Below are 24,068 nucleotides of genomic sequence, written 5' to 3' on the forward strand. Positions count from 1 at the left end.
CTGCATAGGCGCAGGTGGCACAAACACAGACAGCTGGAGTGTGAGTTTTTCTCCTCGTCTGGAGCTGGTGGCTTCCCGTAGGGTGGCACCAACACCCTGCAGGATACCGTTGGGGACCCATCTGCCATGGCAAGGCCTGCTCGCAGACGCCCCCCTGTCCACCCACTGCTACCTCCTGATACCCATTACTGTCCAGGCCATGCATGTTGTCAACAATACCATGTGACAGTGTCCTTAGAGTCCTCAAGCAGGTCCTCTGATAGCACAGAGATTCTTAAATACTGGTACCTGCACCGAGCTGCATGCTCAGGAACATTGAGACAAAGCTGAGTTTAAGTGCAGTTATTATCTGTGATGATATTAATATATTTGTTTAATCAAGGACTGAAACTGGTTGTTATTAAAAATAGCATATGGGTTTGATGCAAGCAAACTGTGCAGTAAAGAGACACCACATTTTAGAAGAACTGCACATCATACCTCCACACATTGGTTTGCAGCTGTAAGAGATAATGGCGTCTCATTAATTCACATGCAGAGCGGACTCCTGAAGGACTGTGCAGTATGTGTGTGTGTAAGGGATGGTCACTGTCATGTTAATGGAGTCTGGTATCTTGGAGAAAACTGACAGTGAAGGGACCTTTGTCAGCTGCTGCTTTAATTAGAGTATTAAGCAGATGTTGTTCCTTCTCTTCCCAGATTTCTGCCTTCCTGAACTCCAGTTTAGAGAATCTTTATTCCACCTTATGTTTTAAATAGCAAGAGACGAAAATAAAAGCAGCAGCTCAGTGACAATGACAAATAAAAATAAACCACTTATTTTTCTTATGGAATATATTTGTTTGGCAGTGGGCATGTCGTTTGTTTCAAGATATATCATTAAAGGCTATTAATTAATACATACTTATTTTTTATGTTATGATAAAACCAATTTTCTTTACTACACATAAATTAAAAAATAAAGTGAGAGACGATGCTTTGATTTTAGTCATCTGCCATGACAATAACATATTATAATTTACAGTTGATATTTTACTGACGAGCCATATAAAAGATGTAAGTCCATAGTTTTATCCTTAAACAATACAAGGCTATTAAAAAGAACAGGTTTACTCAGGGTTCATGATCAGGACAGCAGCTCGTCCTGAAAACAAACACTAGACTCACAACAGATTAAAAGGTGAAAATCTTTAAAATCTTTATTCAAAAATGTCAAAGAAATGAACAGAATAAACCTTAGGCAACAAGCTACTAAAAAAACAGGTCTTTGGATTTAACAAACACTACAAAACAAAAATACAGAGGAAAGTTTCCTTAAACTGTACATACAAGTTACCACTGGCATCTGTGTGGCACGAGTAAAAAAAAGATAAAACTTTCATCTAGCACTATGAAAATCTTTCTTTTCTCAAGCTGTCTGTACAAAAAAAATTTCATAAATTAGAACTTTTTTTCCTTGTATAACTTAATGACTGTTCAACATGATGGTTACCTATTATGAGCTTTTTTCTCTGACGCACCTCTGCAACTCTTGATCCTTGTACTTATGGCACTTGGTTCAGACACCATTAGCAGCATAAACCTCACATAACAGTATAACTTCTCAGTCTGAGGCATTACATCTCAAGTATCGCGACCCCTCCGTGTGTCGCACGCCCGTTAGCTACAGAGGAAATGCTGCTGCGTGTTTGTCTGGACCCAAAGACAAAGCAACAGACGTGTTTGTTTAAAGGAGCACAGATCCAGTGAACGCCACAAAGCTTCGCTGTCATCGACGGCCTCAAGAGATCTTAGATCAGCGTCTGAAATCTATTGTTATAAAAAAAAAAGCAGCAGCTCTTTTGGAACTATAAAGCTGAATGTGTGAGCATCAGGGGGAAAATGTCGCTGCCCCACCCGCCAATGACTACATTAATAACATCATTAAGAAAATAGGTCTGATGCAAATCACAAAAAAAAGAAAAGTACTCAAAAACAACCTGAAAGGAAACAGCTGTATGTGGCCAGCTCCTGAGCGTGGCGTTTGGTCTGGAAGGGCGGGCTGGACCTGCTAACCCGACCTATTACAGAGGAGAAAGAAAACTCTGAGGTAGATAATTGGTCAGACTGACCACCAGGTCGAATCACAGGCTTATTGGAGGACGCCTTGATCAAAAAGCCAACGTTAATGATTGAAAATAATCAGACTTGTTGTTTTAGTGCTATCATCAGCTTTTACAGCACTGCCCTTTCATTGATTCATCTTTTAAACGGATTTTTTTAACAATAACGTTGCATTTTCTGTCTGCGTGAAATTCATCTGTGGCACTTGTTGGATCCAGGCCTTCCTTCATGCTCGAGTGTGTGTCGGTACTCTACTGATACCTGTGAAAACTGAATGTAAATGTACAAAAAAAGGCACACTGTCCGCACTGCAATCTCCTTTTGCAGAGTCACTTCTGTCCTGGTTTAAGAGACAAATGATGCTATTTCCTCAGTGTACTATAGCTCACAATCTTTGGTGAAGTAAACTACAATTGAAAAGTGCCAAGTTTTTGTTTCCTATCAAAGAGCGAGGTGCAATAAAATACACGTACTAATCTCCGTTACCCCACGACTCTGTTCTGTTACAAGGCTCCGATGAGTTTTTTTTCTTTTTGCACAATCATCTGTGTTTTACTGTTAGTTTTTTTTTTCAAATAAAAGTGAAAAAGACACACCTCATAAAAAGAAGAAAAAAAAAATCACAATTAATATCAATCCAAAAAAGACAAAAGCAAAGACCGACAAAACAAAACACAATAGTCCCGTCTCATCCCTCCCCCCAACCCCACCAAGATCCATTTCAGCTTCTCTGCAATACCAAGTATTCTAAAAGGCAAGGTTCAAAATGGTGATCGTTCAGAAGAATGTCCTCATCCAACATCCAGACACATGTAGAGAATTCTTACTGAATAAATATTACATCCAATAAAAGCATCCGATGTGGAGTCATTTCATTCAAGATATTTCCTTCTCTACAATAACTTTTCTATCAGTTCTGGGAGTTTATTTTATTTCTTTACGTCGTCTGTGGCCGGTTCAAATGTAACAGCTTTTTGCGTATCATCCCTCTCTGTGGTGGTCTGTACAACTACTGTATCAAAACTATTAAGGCAAATTTTAATCAGACAGCAAGATCAATTCCAAAGTTCTAAAGAGAAATCACTTTACAAAAAAACAACAACAATTAATACTTCACCATAGCAACACTCACACAGCAAGCACAAAAACATCATTTTCAAAATGTCTGGCTTAAAAAGAAATTGTCTGGAAAAAAAATATCTGGAAATATTAACAAATGACATATGAACTATCATGCACTTGAAACAACTAGTCTTTTCTTGTCTCCTGCAGCGATCCTTGGTAAACAATAAACATTGTAGTATCAAAATAAAACATTTTCAAAACTGATTTTTTTTTTTTTATTTTAAATATAATTTGAATCATTTGTTTAATTCTGAAAACGATCCCCAAAAAATAGTCTCACTTAAACGTTTGCAGAACCTGTGCAAAACAGTGAAAAGATCCTCGGCGCCCCCATTGCATTTGTAGACGTGATTGCTTCAGCTGCTGTCAGAATGTTACCTCAGCACTACTTGATTTGTTGGTATGGATATGGGGAGTGGTTTCTGGAAGAGTCCAATTGTGACTGTCCCCCATTTTCCTGGAAGACAGAGTGAGATAACGCTGATTCTTGGCCAATGAGCTGTTGTTTTAGATGAAGATAATGCTTTATGCGATATTAAGGCAGCATTGATGTTAAAAACGTACCTCCAGAGGAACATTTGCTGTCTGCATGTGTGCATACTGTGGGATGTATGCTCCTTGCATAGCTGTGTTGGCAGCCATAAACTGCACAATGAAGAAAAAGAGCAAGAGTCATGATCTGTACGTTTCACAGCTTAATGAAACACATTTAAATATCATATTCTCAAATGGGTGTAATGTGTGAAGTCATGTCTGGTTCAAGGTCTCACCGTTCCTGCGTTACCCAGAGAGAGGTGACTCATCTGCTGCGCAAGGGGGGCCATCATGGAAGTAGGCTGCAGTGACATAGATGGGTCCATAGAGGGCGATAGCACTGTACCCTTGAGGAAAAGAAAATGCAGGTGAGGGGCACGGATGCAGCTGGTGGAGTAGTGTCTTTCTGCTTGTGAAATAACACACGAGTAATAATGGCTTTGGCTCAGGAGGTAGAGAGGGTCGACCAATTACCAGCATGTTGTATGGTTTGATCCCCGGCTCCTCCAGTCTACATTCCAAAGTGCCCTTGGGCAACATACTGAACTTTAAATTGACCCTGATGGCTGTGTCAACAGTGTGTGAATGGTGTGTTCTAGAAAGGTGTGTGTATGGGTGTCTGTGACTTAGAGTAGTCGATAAGACTGAAAAAGCGTTGAGTAAATGCAGGCCATTTGCCATTTGGATTTCAGGGAAAGCGAAACTGAATGAGGTCAGACCTTGTGCCGGCAGCAGAAGGTCGAAGCATGAGTTTTACAAGTTGAACAAGTCGTCTATGAGCAACTTGGCGGACCTGACGCCTCCAACATTTTTTTCCCTCATCTATATTGACTCATTTTCAAAGCACTTAATTTCACACCCATCTGTTATGAAATAACCGGCATCTGTCATCGTCTACACATCTTTATATGGCCTCACTAGAGCGGCCGTTTTTACATTCCTGTACTAACACTTGAACACAGTAAATCCTCAAGAATCAGTGTCACCTTATGTGCAACTACTACTCTTCCATATTGTATCTGTTAACAGAAAAAGTCTAGAGTAAATCATTGTATACTGTCAAAGCATTTATGATCAATGCTCCTACTAGCTCACATTGACAGTATTGTAATGAAGCCAAATCCTCAATAAAGATGTTCTCATTTACACATTTTACTGTTTTTGTTGTCAGACAATGGGAAATAGTGACTGAAACATGCACCTTAAAGCACTACATGTTTATCAGTGGTCACTTCTAAGCCCTTTCCAAGCTTCTAAAAGCCTTTACCCTGAGACAAAAGCTGTGCTGTGATCTCAGCTGTATTTACTCGTAAAATGACCAATCAGAGAGGATGCTAGGAGCTTATTCATGTCTATGTCAGCCGCTGTGAGGTCAATTGAATGAGACGTGTAGAGAGGTGTGACTGATCCCGTGCGCACAGGACAATACTGGTGACTCCTGTACTGAAAGAAGATAAGGTTTGTCTAAAAAGGTTTAGGGCCTCTTTGCAAAAGAGGTAAAAAAAATAATAATCTGGAAAGCTTGTGACAAATTCGCAAAGTTGGCTACGATAAACTCTCCCAAAAAGAAGCAGTCAGTCAGTGAGCAACTGTCCCACTGAAGAGTAAATGGAAAGTGAAAGGTTTCAGTGAATATGAGAGGATGAAGAGATTTTGCTCTTACTGGGTGCTGCATGATGTACTGTTGATGAGGCATCCAGGATGGATTCTGCACCTGGAACGTCACACAAACACACTCTGTAAGAACTCTGGTTGGTTTGATTGGCACAACATCTAGTATGAAAGGCAACAGGGTCCTTTGTCACATTTCACCTCCAAAACCCTTAAAGGACCAGTTTCTGAATCCTGATTACACATTTGTGTATAAACATAAATGTTGGGTTACTACATGTTAGATTTCTATATTAAATGTTATTTTAAGTACTGGATATAAAGCTTTTTATTACAGCTACATCTACATCATTGAAGAGCAGCAAACCTGGTATGTTGAAACCGGAGACATGTAAGGAGACATGGACGTCTGAGCAATCATCCTGTTTGAAATACTGTATGCTTGTGGGAAAAATCTGTTGACACGGAATAAAGTGCATTTCATTAAAATAGGACAGTACATTTTTGGTAAAATAGGTACAGTGAAAATATATTGTCTATGTAATCTAATCTGTTGTTGTAACGTACCCATTCTGCATAGCAGCTGCACTGGGATCGTAAGTGAGTGTCATTCCAGCCTTGGGGGAGAAAAACAGCACAGGTTTAGCAACTAAACCGATGAATGTAACTCAAAACAAACACAATAGCATTGTGCTACAGTTTCGACAGTTTAGTGTGTATCTATAACACTCAAACCTGAGGGAGGGAACCATTAACTGCACAGTAGAATTCACAGCAGAGTGTAACCACCTCAGATGCTTCACAGACACGACACGGTACATGTAGGTTGTAATATGTGTTGCTGTGTGACAGTTGTAGCTGTTGTTTGTCATCAACACCTGAGGTTTATCCTTCATTATTCATATATGCACATGGGTTTCTTCCCATCAGCCACTCAGATCTCTCAATCCACCACTCACCAGTCTTGAGTCACTGTCTCTTGCCCAGCCCCGACAACTCTGTGCAAATTTATTCTGACTTCTTTTTTTCTGCCCTCCATCAGCAAACTTGCACAGCAAGGGTTCAGAGGGCACTGAGGAGAGAGAAAAGGGCGAGAGAATAAAATAAAATGTTTGTCTTAGACTATCACACAGATCATTCTGTCGTCACTCGCTATGCAGTCATTCGCTCCCTGCAGCCTGGGAGTGTACATTCACTAGGCGGCCTGGGAACACAGACATCTAATTTGGCAGCTGTGGAGCTGTAATCCCCTCTGCTTCCTAAAGGAGCAAGGCCAGCAGAGACTATTTCAGTCTAATAATCCAATTAAAAAGCTTATAGAGGGAGTGGAGGCCACACAGAGCCGCTCTCTCTCTCTCTCTCGTTTTCTTTGTCTGGGCTCTGCCACTTAAAGCTGAGTGTATATGAGCTCTGAACCAGCAGACTCTCTGACTCCTGTTGGAAGCATGAATCAGTTGGCTGACCATTACATCCTGTCTATACAGCTCCACCTCTAACCCATTCTAATCATTAAAATACAAATCCTGCTACTTGCCTTCAAACATATTCTTTTCACAATATGACAATTAAACTACACAATTTGACATTACATTTCTAGGTATGCAAATATAATTCAGGAGTATTTCTTACCTGGAAAACCTGCAGGTGTCTTAATAAACTTTCCATTGAAGTGAGAAATGACTGCATCGCATTTTTCAGTTGACTCCATCCTGAAGTTAAAAAGACAAACAGCATTAACCACATCGGCAGTAATGAGGGTGAGCAGCTTTCATACATCTGTTTCCTTTTCGGTTGGGTAGAAAAGGTGGTTCAAAATAATCAGATTTCTATCTGTGAGCATTAAGTATACATATGTTATGGAAGCAACTTGTAGTCTTAACAGAGATCCATTAGTGAACACACACACACACACACCCACGCACACACACCCACGCACACACACGCACATACACATTCCTGAGATGCATTATGATATTTTTGTTTCTGTCAAACATCCGGTTATGCAAGTGCTGACGGTGGAAGCCTGCATTATCACTATAATTAAATCATCCAGTCATTGTGAAACTGTTTCATAGGAGATTCCGTTTGTGCATACCTGAGCTGTTCTTCTGCCTTGTTATTGATAACGTGGTCATGTATTTTTTTTTTGTTACTAATTTTAGAAATGAAACATGTTGTACTTTGAATCAGCAAAGCACTTTGTATTTTCTAACTACCTAAAAGGTGTTAAATGTAACACTTTAAATATAATGACAATAGGTGTAGAATATTAGGCTTGATCTTAATCCTGTTAGCACTATTGTCTCTCAAAAGAAATTTCCCGTATATATAATGTGGCTTAACATTGCAAAGGTTGTTACGTTGCTACTTGTCTAATTTCCTCTGTCTCTTGCATGTTTTCCATTCCACTTGTCGTACAGTGGTCTCTTCCTGTTCACTGCTGTAAAGTGGTCTATTTTGACCATGAAGCCATCCAATAAACTTCCTAATGGACAAAATGCTGTTTAGAGGCCGGACGAGGATGTCAGTCATCTCAGTTGGTGTATCAAATTTTTTGTTATATTTGATTCTAATTAAATTTACTGATATTACATTCCCACAGTATAAGTGGCATCAGTAGAAACATCTTTTGTTCCATTTGACAAAGAAATGACACAAGTAGCTGACCTGGCAAAGCCCACTCCTCTGCTGGCTCCACTGGAGTCTCTCAGGACGCGTGTGGATATGACCTGGCCGAAGTGCTTCAACATGTTCTCTAGCTCCTGCTCGTCCATAGACAAAGGCAGGTTGGAGATATACAAGTTGGTGGGGTCTTGTTCTTGTTGCTGTATAGTCCGTAAATGAGAAGGAAGCCAGAGTTAACGTATTAATACACTGGGGTAAACACACAGATATATACGTTTGAGAATCAGATTCAAATTTATGGAGCCCCTCAAGTCCCGACAGTTGATATTTCTTTTATCTTATGCGGATCTAGATATTACACAATTGCCATCAGAAGGAATCATTTGCTGTTTAATACATTAGCATAGAACTTCTCATAAGCGGTTCCGTACAATCTTCAGTGATGTACAAATGTAAAAATGAAGGAGGAAGAGACAAGGGAAGAGGGAAGAGGGAGTTTCTTTGCAATCACTTATCATTTATCCCTGGAAATAGCTTAACAGCGAATAGACTTTTAATATACTGTAGATCTTAGTAATGGAGTAAGCACGTGTCTGCTGCCTCCCGTCTGTGTGTTGGGGGATTTTAGGTAATAAAGGGTCAACATGAGCAGTGATAATTAGTGATTTGCATGCAGCCCACAGTGGCTTAAGACTCACATCAGCTGATTTCTTGCCGTGTTTTAATAGCATCAGCAGAAACAAAGGATGTGGCTACTAGTCCCTGGGGGGGCAGCCTCTCACCATTACTATTCATCTATGTTGTGTTGTGTTCAGAGTCAGCTACAGGGACGGAATAGTTTATTTGAAGCAATGCACTGACAGAAAGGTCAGAAGAAATAAGAAACGATATAGGAATGCTGTTCTCTATAATGCTCAACCACACAGCTTGATGAATTCCAGGACATATACTGTGCCTAAATTAATATCTTCTGTTATATAAAAGTTAGGCAAATCACTTGGATGTATTCACAGACAGGGACAAACATAAAAACAAGTATATAACTCATTGAAACTAAAATGATTTAAGCTAAAAAGAAGTCAAATTCCTATAAGGCCACTTCCTGACTTCCAACTAATAATGGGGGAAAGTCAGTTGAAGGATGCCAGGGCAGATAATAAAACAGGAAAAGGGACTTTTGTCAAGGAGTCCATTAAGCCCAAACAAGCTTCTGCCATTGTGAGAATAAAGCTGGAGTGAAAGGCTCCCACTTTATAATGGCATTTACCTTCTACAATACAAAGATTAAACTGAGGCATGGCCCTCAACGCTGCTCTCTTTTAATTAAAAAAGTAAAATGGGTGCACGGAGGCATATCAAGAAGCCCCACAGACCCCCAGACAGAGAAATGAGGCAAAGAGCTCACTCTCAGAGCTATATGGGAACTCATTTCCCTGACTGGTTCCTGTTACCATAACAACACACAATTATTTACTTCCTTTACTTGTGTCAGGGACAAGTATAATGTCAAAAATTATGTGGCCTTACTTTATGGTCCCTCATCTGATAAACTAAAAAAATAGAGCCAACTAGTGTTTAAAATACGATAACTGTCTGTCCACATTACACTCAGTAGAATTAATCTGGTAATCTACAGTAACTCCAAATTAAGAATAAAGAAAGATGTGTTAATCTGTATTTCTTGACTTTTGTCCGAACATTTTAAACACATTTAGAGAATGAATATTCATATTTGAGAGGTTTAAGCAAAAATCCTCTTTCAGAGATACTTTATAGATCTATAAGACTTCTGCGTGACTACTCTGAGCTCCTCGACTGACTTAAGTGTAGAAACACAATCACGTGCCGGATAATTCCCCTGGTATGTCATCCCACTGTCAGCAACACAAATCTCTAAATGCTATAGTCTGACTAAAGGCGCCTATCACATCTGAAATCTTTCTGTCAGCCGGGCTGGGAGCTGTTGGCTGACATAATACCTCGGGGAACCATCAGTGGTGTAAAAGCCTGCAACACTTGGAAGTAAACATACCATGTATGAGCACAGCAGCTTATTACAAAATAAATTTGAACAATTTTGGTCATAACCCTGCTTTAGTGCAAAGGGAGTCAAACTGACTTTATTGCAGTTGGAAAAGAAATAGAATAAAACCAATGAGAAAGAGTCTGGCAGCTCAGATGCAGGAGGTGGGACTCTGAGCTACTAAATTGTGTTTATATAGCAATGTCTCCCTGATGCAAAAACACAGAGAGGGAGGGGACATGACATCATTGTAAAAATATGAGAAACAGGAAATGGTCTCCATGTGGCGCTAAAAATCCCTACCACCTACAATTACCTATTGGAGCTCTATTCTTCAGAGTTTCTGTACTCAATCATGTGAAAAGACATTCTGTCTCTACATATCATGTTAAACAAGAGCCTCTATGATCTACAGTGACAGTGATATAAACTATGATGGACCCTGCAGTCAGCCAGGAGGATATTTTAACCAGGGATTTAGCTAAATGATAAACTGGGTGAAAGAGCATGAACTGATGAACTTTCTTTCCCATGAACTCTTGATTAAAAATGTATAAAGGGTGAGTGATACGTTTGTGGCCTTAGGCAGAAGGAGATTCATTTAACATCTCTTGTTACATATGCAGAAATTACTGTACTCATGTCTCAACAAGACACTGAGATAAAGGCCCATTTTATGAAAATCTTTTCAATCCACATTGTCAAATTCAAAATCCAATCTAATGAACACAAACCAGTCTGGATTGACACAATAACCTAATGTTGTGTTCGTGAATACGTGACTGTAGTACATCCAGCAGAACACCTACTCAGTCAGCATTAAATGTCTGCACCCACTATTTGTACAGTCTTTGATTAAATTCATATAAAAAAGGACAGAGTTTCATCCTGCAGTCTGTCATGATTTAAGTCACTGATCTCAGAGTCACTGAGTTGGGGGTCCTACACCTACCAGTCAAGGACTCCAGTCTATTTAAAACCACAAGGATTAGGTCTGAGCTGCCATGGCATCCAGATGGAGGAGAAACAGTGTGAATGAGTGACTTGTATTGATGTGATATCAGGATTAGACAGTAATAAATCCTCACCTTTGCCATCTGAGCTTGGACACCAGTCGTCTTCAGGGCAGCCACAGCTTTCTGGGCTGCAGTGGGGTTGTCAAAGTCCACAAAGCCATATCCTGTGGAGACGGGCAGCACAGTTAGGACAATAGATCTTTGGCGAGCATAATGGAAGAGCCACTGTGTTGTTGTCTGCTGTGGATGGTGATGGTCTGTGCGTATCTCATGTGTTACTATATGGAAGCTTTACGTTAACATTGTTACTGACCAGTAAATTCTGGTTAATGCTTTTGTGTAAGATCAACACATAGTCCATGCAAGTTCTCTATGGTGTTGAGTATTTATACTTGTGTGCTGGTGTGACTGTGTCTTCTTTGTGGACTGAAACAGCAGCTCATGTTGGAGTTGGAACTCATAAATGTTGATCTAGAGTTACTTTTACTGAAATTACTGCCACACAGGAAAGAGAGAAGACGTCAGAAGAGATGATGTGTATGACAGTTGGACTGTTTTGTGTGCTTGTCTGGCCACAGAGAGTCTGAACCAAGTGGACCAATCACAGTTGTGGTCTGTGTCACAGCAATGTGTGGTTACATTTCTTGGGATGGGCATGTCAGGCAGCGGCATCAAATCCACAGGCACATATTCATACACATCTGCTTTACATCTGTCTAATTTTATATGTATATGTGCTTGTGTGTGGGTGTGTGTGTTTGTGTGTGTGGGAGTAGAGGTAGAAAGTGCTGAGGATGCAGATACCAGTGTGACATTCATGGCTCAGGTCAGCTCTTTGTCCTGGGAGGTACAAACAGGGTGAAACCGTAGTGCCGGCCCTGCAGCTGCTATATTTAACCTGAGTGATGGTGAATATGTCGGAGCTCGTTCAGCTTTAGAAATGGGTCACACTGGTACTAAAAGATTAATGTATACGCTTAGTTCTTGAAAAAGTATAAAATTAGACTTTAGTCAAAAAAAGATTTTTGTGAGACGTAAGGTCACATGGGGTTATTGTCACAGCCATTTCTGGGTTCTATTTAAAATTCAGCTGGAGCTTTACATGGCATCTAATGGTGTCCCATTTCACGGAGAACCTTTGATTAACTTGCATCTGCATAATCCAGTGGAGAGTGACAAAGTCTTCTCTTAATCCCATCAGCTCTAGATGAGAGAATCGGTAAATCTCTCTTTGGCCAGGTGGACTGTCTACAAGGACTGGAACAAAACCAGCACTGTCATTCAGTAGAGAAAGGAGGAGGAGGCGGCATCCTCCCCAGGATCCACCCACAGCACAGACAAGGGCTGAGGCTTAAAATAACACAAGCTGGGAGGAAGCTTTGAGAAGCCTGCCTGCCTTGTTTCCTCACGTGACCAGATCGTCTGACAAAACTACATAGCTGTTGAATGACTTAAGATTTCAGGCAGGATGTACACATTGGTCATATTTTGTGAAAGTGTAGAAGAGATTTTCCCTCTCGCAGCAAGGGGCTGAATATCCAGCAGGGCTTTATTCAGACTTAATTAGAAGATAAATAAAAGAGGGTGTCGTTGTGAAGATGAACAAAAAAAAAACCACACACCTTTACATTTGTTTGTGGTCTTGTCCAGGATAGCCTTTGTTGATACAATTTTACCATACCTAGGGGAGGAGCAGAAAGGCGAGGCATCGTTAACAGGATTATATACCAGACACAGCCAGTTATAAAACACACAGAGACGGTTGAGCAACAATCTATGACATCACCGTGAAAATATGAGAAACAGGAAGTGGTTTCCATGTGGTGCTGAAAATCCCCACCATGTGAGTGCAAAGCTTAACAGTCCCCTTTTACAGCCAAACTGAATCGGTAAATCAAACTATATAAACAGTCACAAAGGTATTTTGGATAAATTGAATTATCAATATCTTATCTTTGTATATGGGGAGTCATGTATATGCAGTATTTTAACATATTTTATATTTCGGGACAATGGTCTGTGTACACTTTGCAGTTTTTTTTAAATGGTACTTTGTTTTCACATAAAATACATTTTCAAACTTAAAAATCCCTGTGTGTAAATGCAAATGATTGCCTCACAAAACAAAGAGATTAAGACATTTAATAGTCATGTCTGGTTCATGCTGTTGCCATGGTTTGAGCAGAGCAGTATTGTTGTTATGCAAGCAGACCACAGCAAAGTGTTAATAGCAACATCTGAGAATACAGTGTTACTACAATGTCTGTTCTTAGAGTAAGAAGAGCTAGAAGAAGCTTTGATGCAGGAGCTGTTCAAAAAAACTGACAGCATTGAGGCGGATGGCTAAAAATAAACAAATGATCTCTCTTTTATATGTGACTTCTTCTGAGTGTTAGTAGCTTATTCATTTATTAATTTTTGTACACACTTTAAAATGTATTACATTAAATAATAATCATATTTTGATATAGGTGAAATTGTAAGTACATCCACAATGTTTAAAAAGGTCACACAAGTGGTTGTCTTTAGATTTTTCATAAAGTTATTATTTCATTTGAAATATAATTATTTTTGTTTCACTGCCTGTTGATCACTGCATGTGTGGAGTTTTCAGTTTGCACAGTACTTTCTATTCTCATTATTTTCTTTGCTCAATAATGTTGAGACACAATCTATCTACACATTGCAATTTTAAATGTATGCATACAATATACAGTGACAGTGTCAAAAGCCACAATGTGCCCTGCAATCAACCAGCAGGGAGTTTTAGCCTGGGATTACAGCAAATGCTAAACTGGGTGAAGAGCTTCCCATCATCTGAACTCTAATCTCATATCATGTGTGGCCACCGTGTGCTCGCTCTTACAGTGCCATCAGACTGTAGTACATGAACAGTACATATAGTTACAACCACGATTCAGGATCATTCAGTGTGACCCTGCGACAGAAGAAAAAAGAAGGTCCTGTTTGTAGATGGGGCCTCGGAAAATAAAGCAAACAAACCACCAGGGTGGTCTCTCTCTCTCTCTCTCTATCTCTCTCTCTTTCTCTCTGCTTGGAAATAATAAAGCATTCAGTGCACAAAGAGAGCTGTGGACCACCACTGACACTACATTTCGCTTTCTATTTACAAATAATAAATGAAATCTCTGCTGCTGTGCTCCACATGCTGTGAACAAGCTCATCAGCTGCACTCTGTCCTTGTGCACTCTTTCAGGTCATTTTTAATGTAAACAAAGCCTACAACACTGTTACTTTTGTTAAAATCTCAAATGTAAACTACTCATTTTTTTAAATTAAAAAACTCATTCTAAAATTCTGATTATTAGAAAGAAAGAAAGTTTACAATAACAATAATTTACTACATAGACAATACTATCAACATTTTATAACATGTACATCTTACCTTTAACTTTTTCACACCTTATTTGTATTTCACCAAATATAAATCAATACATTACTGACTGCAAATTAAAACTAAACCCGAAAACTAAGTAGGCCAAAAAATGTATGTCTGATCAATAGCAGATAATGACGAGGGGAAGTGCGGTACTCACGGCTGACAGAGCTTGACCAGGTCATGATCTGTGGTTGAAGGGGACAGGCCTCGGATGTAGAGGTTTGTCTTGCTGAGCTGGTCCCAGCCTGCAGTGCTACTGCTGCTACTGTTGTTGGTGCTGCTGTTGGTGCTCGGGCTGGGTGGAGCCATGGGGTGTGACGATGGGGCAACCAGTGGCTGGGATGAGCAAAACACAGGGAAAAAATGAGGTTAATCCTGGGTGGTGATTAAATAATATTGTGTATCATTGTTAGATAATATTTAGATTACATGTACATTTTTTCACAAAATGTGCTCTTCAGATTATTATTCAAACATTATAAGATGTGACACTTCAAAAGGAACATTAGTTTAACATTTAAGCACGTCATGGAGAATGTAAATTAACCTCAGGACAGTGAAACACTGTGGCTGCTGTTTCAAGTTTGTTTCATCTCTAACCACACCACCATCACAGATGGTTGTAGCTGGGTGTGATCAGAATTGTGACTCTGATGACACGCTGTGCTGGTTCACTCTGTAGTGTACGTTATCTCTCAATGCATCACTGCAGCTAGTTTGACTGCTTGAGGTCAACGGACACCAGATAGTCGGGGAGGGGGGGTTAAATCTGCATGCACTATTGATATCTTATCACCTTAAATATTGACGTGACAAAGTTGGTCCAGCATATCAGGGCAACAGTTTACATTTGGAGTCGTGCTGCTGGCCACTTGATAGATACAAATCTAGTCCTCACTCTTCCTATAGCTCTGTTTGGCTCTGCAATATGTTCACTGGCTAGCCACTACTCACTACTCACTCTCACTGCTGTTTGGTACGGGGCAGGAAGTGAACACAGTGTTTTTAATGATATGGATTTCACATATTGTTATGTGGTGTTGTTTTTGATTAGAAAATATTATTATTAAAACTTGTATTGGGTTCGTTGTATCAGAATAAGAAGATTTCCCTCTTGCATGACATCTCCTCATGAAAATGATGTCCAAGACAAGACTCACTGTGTGCCATGCCCTCAACAAGTCACAGTCACATAATAGGGCAAAAAAGATTAAAATCCCTGGGCACACCATTATAAGTATCACCATCATTGTGGGTTTCTGTTCAGTGCAAGGATTGCCATTTTACAGAGCAGTGATCCATATCTGCAGGCTAACCTGCATCGCACCTTCTCTGTCAACACAATCAGGGCCCACTGGGACCAGTAGCTCTGACATGGTGTCACACAGATGTCACACTGCTGTGGGGTTTTGAACAAGGTATTTGTGGGTCAACATAAACAATTATCTCTGGTCTAGTTCCAGACCTCTTAACCCTAATGCCCCTTTTACAGATAGCTTTGACTATCAGATCGGTTTAAGTGACACAAAGAATCACATTTCCCCACAATTTGTCACGGAAAAAAAAAGTTAAGAAATTGCCATTTTTAAGATTATATAAACAAACAGTCAGACAACAAGAATTCTCCATATGCTATTCAGTTTTAAGATCATTTTCTAAGTAAAAGTATTGCAGAAAATAGTGGCTACGGGCAATTGGGAAAAACAAGCAAAGATCCCTCTTTTATTGCCCAACTTTGTGATTCATGTTTACAAGACACAGATGTCCTGGTGTGGGAGAGCTTTCCCCTTCAGGGATTTGTGTTCTTCTCTACTATCTGACACAAACCCCCCTCCCCCCTCTGTCCCTCTGAGGAATAACAAGCTGAGATGAAGATGATGGAATCCCAGGCATGAGGTGGTGACAGGATAGAGCAACCCAAGTTTGGACTTCAGCCTAAAGGATCTTCTCTTGTTCCTGGCCGGTTGACTGCCTCACATGCCATCCCAGTGAAAAAACAAGTTTGACCTGCTGTTTTCCAACTCATTTTGGCAACAACCACAACAACAATAATAATACAAATAAATGATAAAAATAATCATACATTTTATTTGTATTGTACCTTTCATATATAGAATGAAGCCAAATTCAGGCTAAAGTGAAGTGATACGTTTCTAGCTCTCTTATCTGCTACTGTTGTGTTCCATATCTTTGTGGTGTAACTTATGATGGCTACATCCCAATAAACCAACAGCAGCTAATTGCAGTGTTGTTGAAGGCAAATACTTAACAAGTGAGTTTGTGATGTAAAGCCTATTGTATATAACCATCAAATCAATTGTGAATATTACGTCAAGCATCAATCTGAGTGAATGGACTAAAGGGAATGGCAAAAATGCATTTAGGGCGTTTCCAATATACTTGCAAGTTTAACAGTGACAAAGAAAACCTTGGCAGACTAAAAAAGGATGTGATTTGGGCGTCAAATGCAATGAATCAAAGAGTGCCATCTTGCAGTCCCTGTAAAAGCTAGGCACTCTTGGCACTTTGGCAGATTGCCATTACAAGGGCAAATTTGCCAAGTAAGAAAAAACAATGCTTCTCGGCAGAGAAGTGAAAGCTTACAAGTAGACCATACTAACCCTCTGACTTCACACCATTTTTTGGGGTCAAAACCGCAATTCCTTTCCAGTGCCTCAAGATACCCATATGCCAGCAATATCCTACACCACAAGTCATTTTGAGACCATTGCACCCATGCATTTTCTTTTAAAACAATGTGGGCACTGGATAGGAAGGTGACAACTGTGTATGTCGGACATGAGCATTGCATGAGGCTTGTGGCCACTTTGTGCCATGTGTGAGATAGTGCTCCAAGATTCATGACCTCAGAGTTAATCTAGGGAGTTTTGATTTTTGATGAATTTTGTTTTAAGGCTGACCAACCCACATTTCAAGAGGATTGATTCATGTTCACCTGTATCAAACAATGTGCTTGTGTCTAAGAAGACAGGAATTGAAACCTCATTTTCATCAGAGTTTAGTCTGAAATCACAGATTCATAAAAGTAATTTCAAGGCTGTATATGTTCTACAGCCTGGAAATATAATTTTCTTTAATTAGGTACTTCATTTGCACTGGAATTTCATTTTCAAGTAGCCTATTAACAGATGACTGGATGAATATCGCCTGTAGCTGCTCAGTGCATTACCATCTAGGTTGGGTTTCAAAGGAAAGGTATCTGGGAAGATGTCAGTCCGAAGAGATATTTATAACCTTCAGGATATGACTTGAAACCCTACTGAACACCCACTTAAAAATGCTGGGTCAATACAAGGTGTGGAAGAGCTACACTCATTGACAATCTGCACAGCTCAGTTAACATAATACAGGTACATTTTCCCATGGTTACATCAAGGTTTGCTGAGGTTGTGTGTGTTTACACCAACAGCAATTATGGCTCTAATTAAAATTGGTAATTTTGCTAGCGACAGACGATTCTAGTTCTTCACATTTTGAGGCTATGAGCTGTGGGGGTGTGGCTGGATGGTTGAACGTCTCCTTTTCTCCTCAAGTGAGATCATTTCTGAGAATTCCAGAAAAAAAGAGTGATGAACATCTTGGTGATGGACATAATGTACTGTTAATTCTGCTTTGAGCTCAAAAGCAGGATATTCAAATCATGAATTCACCCAGGTCAATCTAATTACACACAAACTGTGTGGAGAAAATGTCAGCAATCCATCCTCCTGTTACAAATAATTTAGTTTAGCTCAATCAGTGTTGCTACACTGGTAACACAATTTCACAAAATTAACTAAAAAGGACGTGTGAGCATTTGACATTTACAGTATAAGAGTAAATTTCAGCTTCAGGAAATCTATGACAAGACCACTGGTTGTGACTGAACATTGACAATGTTAAGATTACTGTGACAGTTACCAGATGATCTGTGTTTGACTATGCCACTTTATATAACCGGTATGTTTAAGGAAGTGGCATTAGGTATATTTCATCATGGGACGACACCTCAGTCTGTAGTTATTGCTGTTTAATAGTTCATTCATTTGATGAGCTTTAGCAGGGCACCTTTAGGGATTACGTGACAGGGTAGAAGACAAGTGAGTATATTGAAGGGGGAATGGGGGAGTTTTTGAGTCCTTGAATAAGAGAGAGACATCATTTGAATGCCTTAGGTGGCGTAGAGCAGAGGGTCAGGTGAGGGGAGAGAGATACAGGCTTCGCTCTTATTCACACATTCTTGTTTGGGTAACGCTAGCCAAGAGTGTGTTATAGATTGGCAGAGTAGAGTATTCTGGTTTCAAGGATGTTTAGATGAATCCCATCAGGTTTACATTTGTCTTCACAGTTCCAAAAGATATAGAAAGTGTCAATAAACTTTATCCTATTGGTGAGGAATGCTGATGTCAGTCATGTATTCAGACCAAGGAGGTTGGTAAAAGATTTGATTATTTTCTCCAAAGTTAGAATGACACCTGAGAGGTTGCTCAGTTGCTCCATTAGTAGTGGCGAGTATTTTTTCAGGATCTCAGAAAAAATATATATTAAAAGGTTGACCAGTAGCTCCATTAGCTCCCAGACAGATGTGCCAGGCAGTTACATGTTCTATATTTGCGTTTCTAACATGCTTGGGTATAGAGTCCCCAGTCAGAGTAGTGCCTGCCTTATTAGGTGTAGAGTTAGCATAGTTTCATGTAGCCCTCGGTCTAGTGGAGGTTTGGGTTGATTTCTGGATTTTTGGTTATCCTAAATGCTAGTGGTATGATTAGCTCCACTGAGTTAAATATATTAGTTAGTTAGTATTAGCACATTTCGTTCAGAGCCAGCGGTTTGTGTCTGTTTTGCAATGAGAGTCCAGGAGTGGGCGTACATGCACTTATATTTGATTTCTTGCTGGATTTGCCGGACAACGTCAGTCCAAGTCCTGGCTGGAGTTGATGTTTTCTGTCTGGCGCCAGTGCTTTGACAGTGAGAAGTGTAATTAGGGAAGGCTGGTTTGGGAGCCTCCGTAACTAATCCATTTGCATTACGACACATCCAGGGGGGGCGAATCAACCAAGTCTGTAACTGGATGCTCCATATTTGATGTAATCCCTTTCATAAAAAAACAGGGTCCGTCTGTTAGCATTTGGTGTATCGGCGCCTAGTATAGTAGCTGCTCCAAAGTGAATTTCAAGCAGGACTTCAATCTTCTTTTTAAGTTTGAAGATATAGTTGTTATGATGTCTTGGATGAAATGGTTACTGCTTACACACTGAACCGGAGAGTTAGTATTGCCTTTTCATATTTTCATTACCCTTTAAACTGTGTTTGAATGCCAAACTTTTAAAAACACATGGAAAATACTGTCGTGCTTCAACTTAAGTTAGCATCAATCTCACAGACGGATGTGTGCAGACACAGCATGTAGCATATTTTTGGAAAACGTGGAAGAAGGCAGTGACAGCACTCAAAGGATTTGTCATCCCTGTAAAAACACTGAAGAACGTCGTATATTGTTTTTTATAAGGGGCGTTACATTTTTATTCTTGTGAGTCATCTTTGTGACCAACACCCAATACTCTATAGTGAATGCAGTTAACTGGTGACAGCTCTTTTTGGAAGAATGTTTGGGAAATTAGAACATGTAAAGAGAGCATGCAAAGCAAATAGCAAGCAGAGAGCCGAGGAAGCAGAGGGGTGGACTTTTTGGGGGAAATTCCTTATTCCCTTAACTCTAATCACAAGATTACATTATTCAGAGGAGATTACATTTAACAACCATAAAGACAACTGTGACAATGTTGGTACTGTTGCTACTTTGCTACAAAAGGTGAAAGACGAGTGGTCACAAAATCTTTTAAAATTAATGGAAGATGTAAAAGAAAAGAAAAAACTCATCCCTCTACTGCATACGTTTGAAATAGATCACAGTTGCTTGCATGACTAGCACTTATTTACAGACAACAGGACCATGGCTGCATTTTGGCACCAAATATGAAATACTTTGATTTCAAATGAATCTCACGAACCAAAAAAAGGCAGATAGGGTATCACGATTCTAGATTGGAGTTTCCTTCTTTAACATGAAAAATATGTCCCTCATAGGGATGTCAAGAGATGTCTGCTGTTTTCTTACAGTCATTGAGCTACACCTGATAACTGAAATCTGAAATGATTTTCCTACATGCCACTGTTCTTTTTCATAATGTTAATAGTCTTTTCTTTTTATTTATTACTTGAAGTATGTTAAAGTATTCTTTATAAAGGAGTGTGTGTTGAAGTAAATGATATTTATTGTTTTGTTTTTGTTTATTACCGTGGTATTGAATTGGGTATCGAGAAAGGTGGAAATTTCATGGTATCGTATGGACTACTAAATGCTTGGTATCGTGACATCCCTCCACGATACATGATTTTCATCAAATGATCACATCAAATAATGCAAGCGTTTTATCAGCATCTCAATAAAGCCATGCTAATTTGACCTTGTTTGGGATGGTTAGATTTCCAAGCATGAATTTCAGATTTAAAAGAAGGGGGGGGGGGGGGATTAATTAGTGCCAAGACTAACAACCGCATTAAGTTGAACTCCAGGACAAGAGATGAGAAAAATAAACAAAAATCTAAGCTGGGAAATCAATGGGTTGAGAGATATACAAAAGCTCTAAGTTTTAATTGTATTTAACGTTAAACTGTTAGCAGCCCCTGTCATCACTCTGCACTGCATTTGTGAGCTGTAAATGCATTACATAACTGTTGGTTTATAGTTTATAACATATGTACAAACACACAAGACAAACCACTCTTTAAAGAAAAATGCATGCAACAGAGCCCCAAGCTCTGGATTCGGATGACTTCAACTTCCCCTTTCTCTGTGGGACTGAAAGTAAATTTTGTTTTCATTCATATGCTTGATTCTACTCAGATGCAGCAGGACTTTGACACTGTGATGGGGGGGAGAGGACAGCATCTTATCAGCCAGTTCCAGACCAGCAGAGCCCCGTCATATCCGAGCTGGAAATACACAGGGCTTCCAGTAACAAGCCTCGCCCATGGAGCTCTAGCCACAGGATAACTGCATCAGCACGACAGAATAAATATGCTTATTCAAATCTTTTGGCTAAAGGGAGTTTTTTTTAAATGTATTTCTTAAATCTATATGTAATTGGAACTGGGACAAAGTGGACAAAGCATATGTAGGCAATTAGACTCTTATTTCTGAAACCGAATACTGCAAGCAGAAGATTGTGTTCGATCACATTTCTTGGAATCTATAAAATAAGATAAGATAGTTCTGTATTAGTCCCACTATGAGGACATTTACCATGTTACAGCAGCAAAAAGGAAATAGTGAAATACACATAATATGTATAAAAATATATGATAATAAGTATAAAAACACAATATAAACACAAGAATCTATAAAAGATAGAAATATGTACAATGCAAACCAAATATAAACAGTATAACAATATTGCACATGTATGATATTGAAGCACACTTCACATCGTTTGGGTAACAGATGGACTATTACACCCTAAAGTGATAAAACACAAATCAAGTAAAAGGTTCACTGATCCAAACCATGCAGGGGACATATTCAATGGGAACTGGTTGAGTGTACACTGTATATCATTAGAGATACTACATAATAGATGAGGGTCACTTTAGGAGAGGGCTGGCCTTCTGTTTGAACAGTGGAGCCATGACATTAGCAGAGCATCAACTCAAGAGATCGGCCTGGATCTCGTCCAACACTGTCAGAGCAGCGGGTATTGTCATTATGTCTGGATCTCACATCGGACACGTGAACACAACACGTCCACTTCACACGACCTCAGTAAAAAATGAAAAGTAAACAAGTTGTTGTCTCTTTCTACGTTGCGCGTTAAGTTTATTTTGGACTGGTTAGCTAATGGCCAATGGCAAATTCTGACACCTCGACCGAAAACGTTATGTGCGGTAACTGTGTTTGTTTACCTGTTTGCGGTACGGAGTCCTCAGCGGGTTTCCAGTATTGGCAAAAATCATCCTGGGTTCGGTAAAAGGGAGGGTGTTCGGTTTCTCTGGTGGGAGCCACAGACGTGTCGCGAAATACGTCAAACTTCTCGTACAAGTGTGAAAGTGGTTGACGCCGATGTCCTCCTTACTCCGCTAAAGGGCCCGAGGTGAGGTTTCTGCGCATATTAGCCGTGTACATGTCCGTGTGGTCGTCGACTATCCGGCGAGAGAAAGCTCCGTAAATCGTCCCAAGTTGGAGCCGCCCAGCCCCGCTGCCCTGACTGGATTCATTGATCTGCAGTCTGGGCCGAGCAGGATGGGCACTGCTACGGCGGGAGGAACCATTCGCTCTCCTTGGAGTAGGGGTGTTCCTTTAATACTACTCCCCCAAAACACACCACAGTTCGTTCATGTCTGGCTAAATTGACATTTAAAAGAATTTGTCAAGTTTACTCAAATACAACCTGGTGTTTTTTTGTCTACTCTTGTTGTCCGTATTCTCCCAAGAAGACGATATAAAGTGGCGTTTTCACCTCTGTTGTTGTTTGTGTATCAAAGGTTGCATACCACGCATTCCACCGTGCGGCTGCTGCTCCTGCGATGTTTTGACCATTTTCACTTTATATTTTGAGTTATACTCCCACAATTAAAAATAATAACGGGTTTGTAACATGCAGTTCAGTGTGTATGTGTGTAATTGTGATTGTTAATGTCATAGAGAGATTCTGTTTTGTAGTGGGAGCAATCTACCGATGATCAATATAATCTACAAGCCAGATGGACGTAAGAGATGGTGTGGCTCAATGAAAATACATTTACGAAATGCTGTAGTTGTGGGAACTGTTGGGTTCCTCTATACGTTTTAAGGTCTCCACCTTAATATGTTGTATGATTTGGTGCTTAAAATTGGACTGGACTAAATGCCTCTTATTTTCTTTTTTTTTCCATTGTTTTTTTCTGAAGCACTTTGCAAACCTTGTTGCTATACAAATACATTTATCATTATTATTATTGTACTTTCAGGGCATCCCTTTTCTGTTCAACTGAAATGGGATTTAAGATAAAAATGCTCAGTTTACCTGGACACATCTGCAAAAAAAGATGTTATTCTTTCTTTATTGGGGTTTTTGCAGTCCAATTAAAACTACAAAAACGACCATGCAGGACTTACAGCTGAAGGTGAATTTTCCCAAGCCTTCTGTAAAACTGTGTAGCAAAAATAAAAACTACAAAACCCCTCAGTAATCTCGAATTAAACAAAGTAACAGCAATAAGTACAGCACACATATGGACCCATATAATAAATAAATTACAGATTAAAAAATAAGATATACATACAAAATAGAAAATTGAACTTGCCAAATAGAGCAAAAGTATGGTTGTGTGCCTTTATATTCCTCAAATTGTATTACAAAGAGAAAATGGATGTAAAATAAATTAAGTAAAACCAAAGACAGAATATTACATTAACTGTTACATTAACATAGACTGTAGCTTAGTTGACACAAAACAGCATTAACACACTGTGATGATATGTATTCAAAGTCCAAAATTAATTATATAATTGTTATATTGTATTGATAATGAATGGAACGATTTAAGGTCAATCCACCAAAGAGCAAATCAGCTTCAGCCAACACCCCAAAAT

The 24,068-nt window shown here is 39.5% G+C and overlaps 1 protein-coding gene across 2 annotated transcripts; it reads right to left on the reverse strand.

The window, feature by feature from the left end:
• Positions 1-1,734: 1,734 nt before the first annotated feature.
• Positions 1,735-22,722, reverse strand: LOC117754973 (RNA-binding motif, single-stranded-interacting protein 1). Of its 2 annotated transcripts, none has more exons than XM_034574344.1 (13): positions 22,400-22,722; positions 14,595-14,773; positions 12,660-12,718; positions 11,110-11,201; positions 8,041-8,198; positions 7,003-7,082; positions 6,333-6,445; positions 5,941-5,990; positions 5,741-5,828; positions 5,426-5,476; positions 3,999-4,109; positions 3,793-3,873; positions 1,735-3,685 (listed from the first exon to the last, which is right to left on the reverse strand). In XM_034574344.1, exons 1-13 carry the CDS (start codon positions 22,448-22,450, stop codon positions 3,614-3,616), a joined length of 1,185 nt encoding a protein of 394 aa, XP_034430235.1. In that variant the 5' UTR covers positions 22,451-22,722; the 3' UTR covers positions 1,735-3,613. The 2 variants fall into 2 exon arrangements, with proteins under 2 accessions (XP_034430235.1, XP_034430234.1); XM_034574343.1 differs by having other exon boundaries at positions 8,041-8,207.
• Positions 22,723-24,068: the final 1,346 nt, after the last annotated feature.

This window comes from Hippoglossus hippoglossus, chromosome 21 (genome assembly GCF_009819705.1).
Source record: "Hippoglossus hippoglossus isolate fHipHip1 chromosome 21, fHipHip1.pri, whole genome shotgun sequence".
NCBI lineage: Eukaryota > Metazoa > Chordata > Actinopteri > Pleuronectiformes > Pleuronectidae > Hippoglossus > Hippoglossus hippoglossus.